At 40.2% G+C, this 12,446-nt stretch overlaps 1 protein-coding gene across 2 annotated transcripts in view; it reads left to right on the forward strand.

The window, feature by feature from the left end:
• Positions 1-12,446, forward strand: part of Igf1r (insulin like growth factor 1 receptor) — a 309,374-nt gene that overhangs the window by 220,378 nt on the left and 76,550 nt on the right. For both annotated transcript variants that reach the window (XM_046436272.2, XM_046436277.2), the window contains one exon: positions 10,319-10,631. In XM_046436272.2, coding sequence (XP_046292228.1) covers positions 10,319-10,631 — 313 coding nt within the window. The remainder of the gene's footprint in view (positions 1-10,318; positions 10,632-12,446) is intronic.

Raw genomic sequence — 12,446 nt, forward strand, 5'->3', positions numbered from 1 at the left:
GCTTACAAAAGACACCCTTGTATGGTTTCATTAAATGAAATGTTCACAATAGGTAAATTGATAAGAGACAGAGTAATATTAGTGGCTGCATAGGACAAGAGAGAAGATAAGGGAATGGGAAAAATGGCTGATGAGTAAGGGCTTTTCTTTGGGGTGATGAAAATATTCTAACATCTATTAATGTGGTATTTGCACAACTGTGAATATATCGAAGCCATAAAATTTTGCATGTTAAGTGGGTGGGTTGTAAAGTATTATGAATTATATCTCAATAAAGACATAATAAAAATGTGTAAAAAAGAGAAAATCATCTAACCCACACTAACCAAAGACAGCAGCTGAGCTGGAAGAATTCCTGAGCTACCTTCTGCTTCTTAGTCTTTGTTGTTCATTATAATTTCCTGCACTGCATCTTTGCAACCAAAGATGTCTTTACTCTTACTACCAGCTCTTTCAATCTCTATTTAATAAAGATGCTATTCATAACTTTCCTCCTCTGGTCTCTTGGTTGCCCTTTTTGTGGTGTTTGTTTTCCTGTTGTCTCAGTACTCTGCCCAGCATTGCTTGTTGGTTTCTGAGTCTTCAGTGATCGTGGGCATTGTCAGTAGGTGATTATTTCTTTCACTCATTAATGAAATGTTCAGTGTTCACAGATGTAATCAACAGCCAAACCTTGTGTCTTACCTTCTGTACTAGACCATGAGAATCCATGGAACTTGGCTATTTTGAGAACTTCCAGAATATGTTCTACCAGAGGGAAAGGATAAAGACAAAATTTTTTCTTTTCCTCCATGATGAAGTTTTCGGTCTTGCTAAGCTGTACGGACTGCTAAAGAGAATGAAATCTGATTATCTAATCTCATTAGAAGGACTTTTTTCAGTGGAACTGGCTCTGTGGGTCATTGAGTCTTCTGGGTCTTTTAAGTCTTATTTTCTGAAATCACAGTCATTTCTACATAGTTACATTTGCCCTGTAGAGTATGCCACAGTGAGTAATGCCTTCCAGGAGAGGAGCTTCAGTGTTATAACTTAGCAGTGACCCTTGCAGATACCTGATAAGATCCAGCCTTGCAGATTTATACTGGAAAATTTTACCTTGCAAGTTCCATGTACTGTAACTCAATAAATGAAGAAAGCCAAATTGTTATATCATATCTCCTTGAAAATGCTGTACCCTTCTTCAGTATCATGTTCTGTGGATTTTGTCCTTCAGACCAAGTAGTGTAATTCAGTGGGGAGACAAGAGTGCCTGGACTTGTGATATATTTCTTTCTGATGGATGCATGCTTTAAAAGAAAAGTAGCATGAAAGGAACTCTATAGTCATTTCCTGTCAGATAGCAAAGACATGCAAAAACAACATGCCACCATAGAAGGTTGTTACGGGTAAAGAGGCTGCCATAGATGGTCAGGAAAGTCTGGGTTGAAGCCCAGGTTTGTAGCTTAACAACTCTGTGTCCCTGAATGAGTTATTTTATCACATAGTGCCTCCATTTGATCACTACAAATGAGGATAATGATACTGACCCTGTGTGATTGTTAGGGGGATTAAATTAAATAATGTGATACTTAATGTACTCTCAGGTGTATGGAAAATATTCAGTGAAAATTACCTTTATGTTAATAAGCAGTCCTGTATTCAGACTCTGATATAAATTGCATTCATGTAGGAGAAACATAGTTATTGTGGGGGAAAAAAGAAAGACCTAGGAATTTCAGATGATTAGAAGCTCAGCATAAATCCAGTAAGTATGATGATGTTAATTATTCTTCAGATCACACAAAGAGAGTCCAGGCAAGTTGCCTTGATTTGTTAGTCTCAGAATATTCCATCAGTTCAAATGCCTTCTGTGCTATTGGAGTAGGTTTATGGGCATGTTAAAGAGTAGCGGTGTTCATGTAGGTTGCATAAGCTATGACTGAATAAGGCATTTGTAAAGAGTCCAGGATCACCATCCTGGGACACTAGAGTGTTGTATTTGCAAATCTGAGCTGGAAAAGAAGGCACTATCTCCCCTGTGCATCAGGAGAGGACTGAGAATGTGTCCTCTAGAAAAGTCCATTTCCCTTGAGTGTGGAGGAGCTGAGTCAAGATTAGTGCTGTCTAGCTATGAAGTGGCACTTCTCTAACGAGTTTGCTTACATGCTGCTTGAAGTATCACCTAGGTTTTTGTAGAGAAGTGTTTTAGATTGGCATGATATGGGAGACCTGTAAACTTTCTTTCATCTCTGAAAGATATGATTGAATGACCAGGAGTGACTGCATAAGTACATGTTGCTGATGCAGTGGGCCAGGCAGACCTCATAGCCCTTGGAGCTTCATGTACATGGCTGCCTGCCTGGTATTCTGGTATTGCATGCTTTAAAGTAGTCCTGCAACCCAGTGTCACCTCAGAAGGAATGGAAGGTGAAGAAAAGAGTTAAAGGGGGAGTAGTAAGGTGTGAAAGTGTGTAACTTCTTGCCTGCTCTATACCCTAGTATTTTAGAAAGTTCACATGTTAACACAAGGGTGCCTTCTCCAGGCATCTTCCTGTTAAGAAAGAAGCAGACTCAAATCTGAGTCTTAAAGCCTTTCAAAGTCTACAAGGAGTAATTCCTTTGTATGTACTCAACCCCTGAGAAAATGGGAGCTTTTAACCCACTGTGTTAACAGTTTAAAAACCTGTGTGTCTAGCCTTTTCCCTGACCAGCCTTGCTGTGCACACGGAGAGGTGCTCTAATGTCCTTTTCTGTGAGCCCTTACAGGCATCCCCAAAGCTCTGGCTTTCTTATAAGCTTTGATTGGGCATCTTTCTTTTTAATCTGAAAGAGAAACTGAAGTATCTTCAGATATCTAACTTAAAATGATGTCTCTTCTAGATCTGGCTACTCTGGTGGGTTGTTCTCTCCAGAACAGAAGGTGTTTTCTTTTTGGCATTATAAAGAGGAATTTTGGGCAATGTGATTTTTTTTTTTCTGTTATGAACATTTAAGACAGAGTTTACCCAAGAACTTTCCTTCGCTGTTCATAACTAAACCCACGTAGCGGCTATGATTTTCCAGGGAGAAGCTTGTTTGTTTGGAAGTCACCTGGGATTTCTAAGCATAAATTCAATGAGGTTTTCCTTTAGCTATTCCTTACAGTGACCAAGAACTTGACAGGTTCTTCTTGTCTTCCTTTCTCTTTCTCTGTCTCTCTCTGTCTCCCCCTCCCTCCCTCTCCACCCCCTACCCACCTAATTTAGCTTTGCTTTGTGGATTTAAACATTTTCCAGTGAGCCTGCTTTTTCATTATAGCACACTTAGAGAACTTCAACCAATGGGCTGGGATGGAATACAATGATTCTCTCCGAGGAATGTGTATCAGGATAACCTGAAGGCAGATTGAGGAATATTTTATTGGGCTGGGGTTGTGGCTCAGTGGCAGAGTGCTTGCCTCACACATGTGAGGTACTAGGTTCAATCCTCAGCACTACATAAAAATAAATAAACAAAATAAAGATATTGTGTCCATGTAGAACTAAAAATTATTTTTTTAAAAGAATATTTTATCGAATAAAGACCCTCATGGCTCATCTGCTAGTCTGTGTGAATGCAGCACTGGCCCCTGCCAGTCTGTTCCCATCCTTTGTGACAGTGGGTTCCCTGAGACTCTCAGCAGTCAATCATGGCTCCTATAGATGAGGAAACTCTTTTTGAGTAATAAAGTAGAACTTCCAACCAAACTGCAAGGGGTCCTTAGTTCTTTGGTCTGCCTTTGCCTTCAGGGGCAGAGACATGAGCAGCCTGGAAGGATAGGGCTTTTTTTAATTCCCTCTCTGGTTAATTTGAGGACCAAAGAGCAAGCAGCAAGGTATTATTGTTGTGAGACTTAGAAAAACTCCACAAATGTATCTTTATCATCACTTAGGCTCGTGATTTGTGTCACTGATAGAGACTGGAATAGAGGAACAGGACTGAAGATTAACAGATGTATATGCCGAAATCCACTTAAGACCTTTTTTTTTTTTTTTTTTTTTTTTTTTTTTTAAGGAATGGGGCATTCTAAAAGAAGCAGAAGTTTCAGTGGGTACTGGTGGACCCCTATGAGCAGTGGTATGCCCTGCCATTCTGTCCTGGGCATCCTCAGATCTCCCTATTTTCCACTTCACCCACAATCGCTTGTCTGTCTGTCTATTAACCATGCCCCATGGCATTTCCAGCCCGACTATTCCTGATCACAACCATAAAATGGCATGGTGGGCATTTTCCACTTGGATGTGTACAAAAAACAAAAAAACAAAAAACATTATATCCCAGACTGAAATGATCTTTCTGAAACCCTCAAAGGGGGGGGGGGGGGGGAAGGGTGTGTGTGTGTGTGTGTGTGTGTGTGTGTATGTGGAGAGAGACAGAGAGAAATTCTCCATGATATATCTTGAATCTGCCCTGCTTTTTCCTATATGCACTGCTGTCCTTTGATGTAGGCCACTGTCACTAAGGAAGGAAGTGGCTGCCTTCTAAAATGCACCTCTGCTCTTGGAACTCCCTACTGAAAAATCAGTCCTTTCCTCTAATAGTCCTGACTCCAGTTGGTGGGTTAAAAGTCCATTTCAGGCTCTCTGCCTTAGGGTTCAGCAGGTACTCTCACCCTTCCATCTCCACAGCCTCCATTCTTCAGACATGTGGTGGTTTTCCTTGTTACCTGTGGTTCTCTTAGCCATACACCCCATGATCTCTGCCAACACCCCTACATACCTGCTAGCTACTGCTTATTATTCAAACTTAAGTCTGAAGTCCGATTCCCTGGCAACCATCTAAATAGGTCCTTTGCTTGCCCTCTCAGTATTCCCACTTCTGGTCCTCAGGGTGTGAGCCCAGGAGGACTGAGATGTATCCCTAAGGCTAAGGTCAGAAGGAGCCTTTCTCATTCCCTCTCCTGAGCCAGCTGCCCTCTAGAGGAGCATGCAGACAGCCCAAGGAGAACTTCTGGTTGAGCTTGGGGATACCCTGTAATCAGATAATCCATTTAGAGCCCCCTCCTCCCTCTTCTTATCTCTCTTTTCTTCCCCTCCCATGGTGTTAGATGGAGACATGACAAGACAAGAGAACACAGAATTTCTTTGAACCATGTGTCTCCTTGATGATGTACTTTGAAGGTTCCAGTTCACTTTCCTGAACTTTATAGCAGTTGATCTTTATGTATAATGATCAGTACCTATTAGAAAAATAGGGAACAGTGGTAGGTCACTTAGGGCAATCCAGAATAACTAAGGCATCCCTAAACTACTTTGTATTTTGATTCAGAAACTTTATTTTATTTGAACATCTACAAATTAGTTCTATCCTCTAGAAATTATTTGGGATTAAAATTGTTTATATTGTAAAAAATTTAAAAATGTATGGCTGAGTGGCCCTTTCATTTTTTGTTCCTTGCCAAGAGATTGAGTCTTCCATCTTTTCTTCTAGCAGAGCATGTTATTATCATATTGTTTTTAAAATGGTTTCTCTGGCGGGGTACAGTGGTGCACGTGTGTAATCCCAGTGGCTCTGGAGGCTGAGGCAGGAGAATCAAAGCCAGCCTCAGCAACAGTGAGGCATTAAGCAGCTCAGTGAGACCCTGTCTCTAAATAAAATACAAAATAGAGCTGGGAATGTGGCTGATAGTCCAGTGCCCCTGAGTTCAATGCCCAGTACTCCTGCGCCACAAGAAAATGATTTTTCTAGGTTCAAGATCACTGAAGTTTACTGGCAAAAGCAAAAACAATTTTTTTTAAATCCTGGAAATAATTTAATAAATACAAGGATTCTGGGGAGGGAGAGAGTTAGTGACCTATTTTCCTCTTCTCCCAAAATAAAGAGAATGACTCTTTAAATGTATAGCCTCATTTTTATATGATTGCGACCCTAAACTAGTCTACTCAATGGTTGGTGTGGGACATTGGTGTTAGCTTTTCCCATTCATTTAGATGGGCTTTTGTTTTTATTGTTGGTCATTGTAAGAATTCCAAGGAATAGAAAGATCTCATGGGCAAATCAGTTTGCTTTGTCCTCTGTACATTTGTTAGTTTATAATAGTTTTTATATTCCTCTCAGTTTTAAAAGTTGAGATGCCTTTAATCACACTCTGAATGGTCCTATTCTCAGAAGCTAGGGAAGAGGTTCCCTTCCTTCCCCCATAGCACCATAATTGGGAAATTTGGTTACTGTACTAAATTTTAAGTTTTGGCACTCATGTGGAGCAGCCATCCATCTGCTGGCGAGACACACTGCCTGGGGCTTTTCAAGAAATCCCTTAATAGGCCTGAACACTAATAATATTTATATACATTGAGATGAGGCAAAATTTATAGTATGCTTCTGGAGCTGGCTCCAGTACTCTCTAATCCCAGACTTCCTCGTGTTCTCCTGCCTGCCTCCTGGAATCCTCTTGGAGTGTGCTTCAGAGAGAGGAACACCGGCTTCCTGCCTGAAGCCACTACTTATTTATGGAGTTTGTCACCTTTCCTTCTTATAGTCTCCTCTTCTCCTCATCACACCTCATATCCATTTCCCTGCAAAGAATAGATGTGTATTTATACACAGTTTGCACCAGTTAATATAAAGGAACCCATTGATTTGGGATTCTTTGAAGAGGAATTGTTCTTTAAAAAAAAATGAAAAAAAAAAAGATCTTAACTAGTTACACTTTTCTGAAATTTATTTGGAAGTAGCTCCTGTCACTTGGAACCAACCTGACTTCTCCAGCTTATGTGTTGTTTGTGGCACTCAGTTCCCTTTAATTTATCCCTTTGGGGGATTTCAGTGGACCCCTGCTCAGACATGCTATTTCCTGTGGAAGGGATAAGGGTGTTGGAAATGCAAAATATATCTAACAGGTACTTTTTCAGCTATTTGTTTGTTTTTCTTTCTCATCCTGGGAAAGCCCAATATTTACATTTGTTATGACTTATTGCAAGTGAGTTCAGGGGGACATTTTTCTATTCTTTTAAATGCTCTTGAGATTTTACTACTATGTGAATAGCTATTTGAACTTAATGTCTGTTACTCATCATTTTTATGGCATTTTCTTTGCATTGTAAGTGAATAAAAAGGAGTTCTGCAAGTTAATATTGGTCCCAGTTAGTCTCTGATGGTGATTGTAAGATTCATAATTAATTTTCCCTTCCTCCAACAAAAAAGGATAGTGGGTAGATGGCTGAAGAGCAGCTCTAAATGAAGTATGTGCCTACAACTGCTGGTATACCTGGAAAGCCAGACTGTGAGCATCATTTTCTGCAGCCAGTTTTATTGATCCTTGTGGATCCATTATATTGCATGAGCTTTGTAGGGTCAACATAATAGGCGGCAAGTCTGTCTGCTTGCCTGATCACTTTTTTGGTTCTGTGTTCCCTGAGCAACCATACCCACTGTGCTTCTGACAGATGACTTTTTCTAATATAAAACTCTGACCTTTGCCTGAAACTTTCAGGAATTGTCCATTGTCCACCAATGGAAAGGCTTTCAGTGCCTCCCTGACATGTCCCCCTCTTCCTCTTGGCAACATGTGACTGGTCCCCATCCCTCTTTGCCATGAGTACCTACTTCTACCACCATAGCAATTCCATTGGTTTTATAAACATTTACATGTGGTGCTCTCTGTGGTATTCTTTATTGCTATCCTCTTCATCTTTCAGCTCCTCTTCATCTTTCAGCTCCAGCCTCATCACCTCTGCAAATCTTCCTGGCATCCAGGGTTCCCAGAAACATAATACACATTCACTCATTCCTACTTATCTGGTATGCTATGCCTTCCCTGAAGACTGATCCATACACACATCTGTCTGGAACACAGGTGTAGCATATGCTCAATGAGTAGTTGCTAAGTAGATAAATAAAGGATAGATGGATCAATTTAAAAATCTGAAGTCAGCATATGCAATATCAATGTTTCTTTAGATCTTGAGCCTCGAGGTGCCCTCCATAATGGATATATTTGAAATTAAATAGTCATTTAATCTGTTTTATTTTTCTATGTTTTTGAGTGAAAGGTGAGGTGGTAGAGAGTATGTATTTGTGTTTGCTGTAAATATACTAGGCTTTAAATTAAATTCATGTTATACTCTTCAAAATAATCATCATGGTTGACAGTATATGTATATCAATATTTTAGGAGCTCCTGCAACATATTTTTTATGTAATCATAAATAGTTAACTCCTTGTTGTTTGTTGGATAGGTGAGTTTTTTTAAATAGCCAGAAGTCATGAACAAAATGACACACATAATTACAAAATGACATGCATAAACCAACAAGAATGGTTTTCTTCTTCCCCTCTACATAGTTTGAAAGGGGTGTCTTGGTTGGGTTAGTTTAGTTGCATATAATAGCAGTCACTTAAACAAAATGAAAGTTTGTTTCCCTTTCACCTAAAGAAGTCCAGAAATAAGCAGTTCAGTGTTAGAGACCAAGTTTCTTTTATATCACTCCACCCTTCTGAAAGTGCTACCTCATAATTCAAGATAGCTGCATAAGCTCCTTGCATTATTTTTGCATTTCAACCAGTGAGGAGGAAGATTGGGCATGCCCTCTGTTTAAGAAGTCCTCCAGGAAGTTTCAGTCAGAATATTTGTTTATATCTCACTGGACAGAACTTAAGACACATAGCCACTTCTAACTGTAATGAAGGCTAGAGATGTAAGATCTATGGACATGGCAATATGCCTAACTAAAAACTGCCAAAAAGCATAAGCATAAGAAAAAAACAATGGAAAGTAACCTGATGTTCCTGCTACAAGATGATCTCAAAGGAGAAAATTGCAAGATTATTTTAAACTTGACAGTATCATGAGAATTCATCAGTTTTCTTCAGAGGTGACATTTGTTTGAATGTCCCAAGTTCTGATATTGGTTTTTGAATCCATGTTTGCATTGAAACAGAAATTTTTAAATGGAACTAGTAGGTTTGTAGGTTAGTATAAACTTTCCAGAGGAAAGTTTGACTTAGCAAGATTCATCCTGGAAAGTGAGCCTAATGAAATGTTGAGGATGTTCATAATGGTAATAGAAGATAATAGGAGACTCCACAATGGGATATAACTTTACCATTAAACAATCATGAAATTCACTCTCTATAATGGCCAAAACATTCTTTCTGAATGGCTTGATCCTTGTATTTGTCTTTATTTGTCCATGAACATATAAAGGATCCATTGGAGGTGATGATAAAGGGGCCATTTGTGGGCAGATAGATTTGTGCTTTCTTTATACTCCTTCATCTATGCTCTCTGATATTTTTTAAGCATGTGTTTTTATAAGAAAAAAATATTTAGAACCTTCACTCAATGTTGCACATCAGAGTCAAAAATATACATATTTAAGTAATTTTGTATTGTTTTCCCACTCAAGGAAAAAGTAGGACACACATAATACAAACCAGATTTCATATTTTGTTGATTTATACGTTATTTAGGAGTAAGGCTAACAGCCCATAGAGTGTGATCATAGAGCATTGTTATGGAAATGAGTGCCAACTCATCTCCTTGAGATGTGAATTGTGGATCTGTGGTCATTAAGCACTGCTTTCCCTTGACTTGAGAGGATTGAGTAGGGGAAATGGACTCTAAATTCCTGTGGTCCCCTGGGCTCAGGGGCCTGACAGTGACCATGTGACAAAGTGACTTCAGTTACCTAATAGGTTGGGTTCTGAGTTAAAATCATCACTTATTCAGAGTAAACACTTTATGTAGTTTAAGCAGAAACAAACTTCTAAAGCTGCTTTGTAAACCCAAGTGGCACCATCTTTCCTATATTGTGGTTTAATTATTTTAAAAATAAGCATTTCTACACATGAAGGATTTTGAATTGTTTCCAGAGGGAACACACAGGAGGTGTACCCCCCACAATCTAATAAAAAAGAAAAAAAAACTTATCCAGGGTTTCAGGAAACCACTGGGGGATCTTGGAGTATCATAGTGCCTAAGGGGGTACTGCCATATTTGTTATAAGGAATTCTACTTATATTTGCCTTTTAAAGTTCTGATAAACCCTGTGGTTCCTAGAGGGCTTCCCCATGTTCACCTAGGCCTCAGGCACCTTCTCACCCCCATTTTACAGATGAGAAAAGAGGGGGATCAAGGTCATTAGAAGCCAGTGGCTCCAAACAAGGAGTACATAAAAGAGACTGGACTTGAAACCTGCCAGTGCTGTCTGCTCTTCTAATACTGGATGAAAAGACAGTGATTCTCTTTGTGGGGATGTCATGGAAGGTCGTGTGCTTGCCTCTTCCACAGGCCATCTGGTGTGGGCTGTAGCAGCGGGTGATGCAGCAGGCTGTTACACGGGCCCTGCTGGGTCTCACCAATTCTCCTCTGTCCCCACAGTGTGCCCGAGCGTGTGCGGAAAGCGGGCGTGCACCGAGAACAATGAATGCTGCCACCAGGAATGCCTGGGCAGCTGCCACGCACCAGACAATGACACAGCCTGCGTGGCCTGCCGGCACTACTTCTATGAGGGCGTGTGTGTGCCTGCCTGCCCGCCTGACACCTACAGGTTCGAGGGATGGCGCTGCGTGAAGCGCGACTTCTGTGCCAACATCCTCAGCGCTGAGAGCAGTGACTCTGAGGGCTTCGTCATCCACGACGGCGAGTGCATGCAGGAGTGCCCCTCAGGCTTCATCCGCAACGGCACCCAGAGGTCAGTGTCCATTGCAAGTCCCAGGGGCTACCAAGGGTGCTCTCTGCCAATTGCCACATCTGGTCAGGACTTTCCAGACATTAACCCAACTGGATCCATTTGAGAGGGCTAGTATAACTTACATTTTTTATGAGAATCTGGTAGCAGTTAGCACGTTCTCACACCCACACATGTGTGTGTGTTTTGCTTTTTCAATTTATGTTTTGTTTTAAAAGTATACTTCCCAACCATTGAAATTAAGTACCTAGCTTCCTGGGTCTGATGCCTGGAATTTATTCACCTTTTCCTTGTACACTTGCCACGCTGCTACCTGAGAGGCAGGGGCCTGTGGTTTTAGATTTTCATCCCCAGGTTGCTACTAACACTAGCTCAAGGAAAGCTTTGGGAGAGCAAGGGGAAAGAAACATCCCTACAGGATCCTCCAGGCCCATGAGCAGGCCTGGTACATCTTACCGCAGGCATAGGCCCTGTGCATGAACTAGCAGCTGCTGAGGATAAGCAGTAGTTTAAAGTAAACTGTGTCTCCCATTCCCTTCTCCTTTCTCTCACTCTCTCATCCTCTGACTCCCTCAGTAGTCTTTGTGGCCTTTAGTTTCTTTCCTAAACTTTGAAATTTCACTTAGGAAGTAGAATTCCTTATAACAAATGACATTTCTCCTATCTGTGGCCACTAGGCTTCTATAACTTGTCATTAGTTTATGTTTTTGAAAGTGAGAAATTAGATTTAGTTACAAAATATAGTGATAAAACTCTGGAAGCAAAAGAAGATAGAAGTTTGGGGTTACTATTTCCTCCCCTGCAGCAGAGTAAAGAACTTTTGGGAAAGTTCTGTACCAATGGGATTTATGATTCCTACACAATAAACACCTGAGGACCCTTGTGTATCTGGATTCTTCAGAATAAAACTAGGGAATTATTGATGTAGGTCAATAATAGAGTGCATGGTTGGCATGTGTGAGGCCCTGAATTTGATTCTCTGAACTGCAGTCAATCAATCAATCATATTCTACAAATACAAATACCATTAGAAATTAGTTTTAAAATTAATAAAATTAGTTTTAAGTATAATATTTGCTGCAGTCTGCATCTGTAAACTACAGCAAATAGGTCTTCTTTTATTTTTTTCTCTTAAAGAAGTTCTGTTTCTAGTGCAATATTTAGTGATGCTGTTTCTACTGCAGGCTGCCATTCAAACCAATGATAAAACTCATATCCTTTCATAATACTAGGTGTAACACAACTTTTGGCCTGTTATAATTTCTATGAACATTGTAATATAAAAAATTAACTACTTCAAAATGATAAGTGAGCCAGGAACTCCAATAAGCCAAAAATATATGTATATTTATTATATCAAAAATAAGGGGCTGGGATTGTGGCTGAATCCATGTGTTAGGTAGAGCACTTGCCTGGTATGTGTGAGGCACTGGGTTCAATCCTCAGCACCACATCAAAATAAATTAAAAATGAACGTATTGTGTACACCTATAACTAAAAGTCTACTGCATTTTACATTTTACTGGCAGCCAGTGTTAGCCAGCTTTCTATTGCTATAACAAAATGTTATATGCTATAACAAAATGATAGTCAACTTATAAGAGACAATTTACTTTGGCTAACAGTTTTAGAGGTTTCAATCCATGGTTGGTTGGCCAGGTAGCCTTTGGACCTATGGCAAGGCAGCACATCATGGCAAGGAGTGTGTAGTGCAGCAAAACCATTGACCTTGTGGTCAGGAATAAATGAGCCCGGAGCGGGTTGGGGGCCCAATCTCCTCTTCAAATGCGTATCCTCAGTGATTAGAAGACCTTCCAA

Source organism: Marmota monax, unplaced genomic scaffold, assembly GCF_021218885.2.
Source record: "Marmota monax isolate L192 unplaced genomic scaffold, Marmota_monax_Labrador192_F-V1.1 WCK01_AAM20220418_F8-fsc00005, whole genome shotgun sequence".
Lineage (NCBI taxonomy): Eukaryota > Metazoa > Chordata > Mammalia > Rodentia > Sciuridae > Marmota > Marmota monax.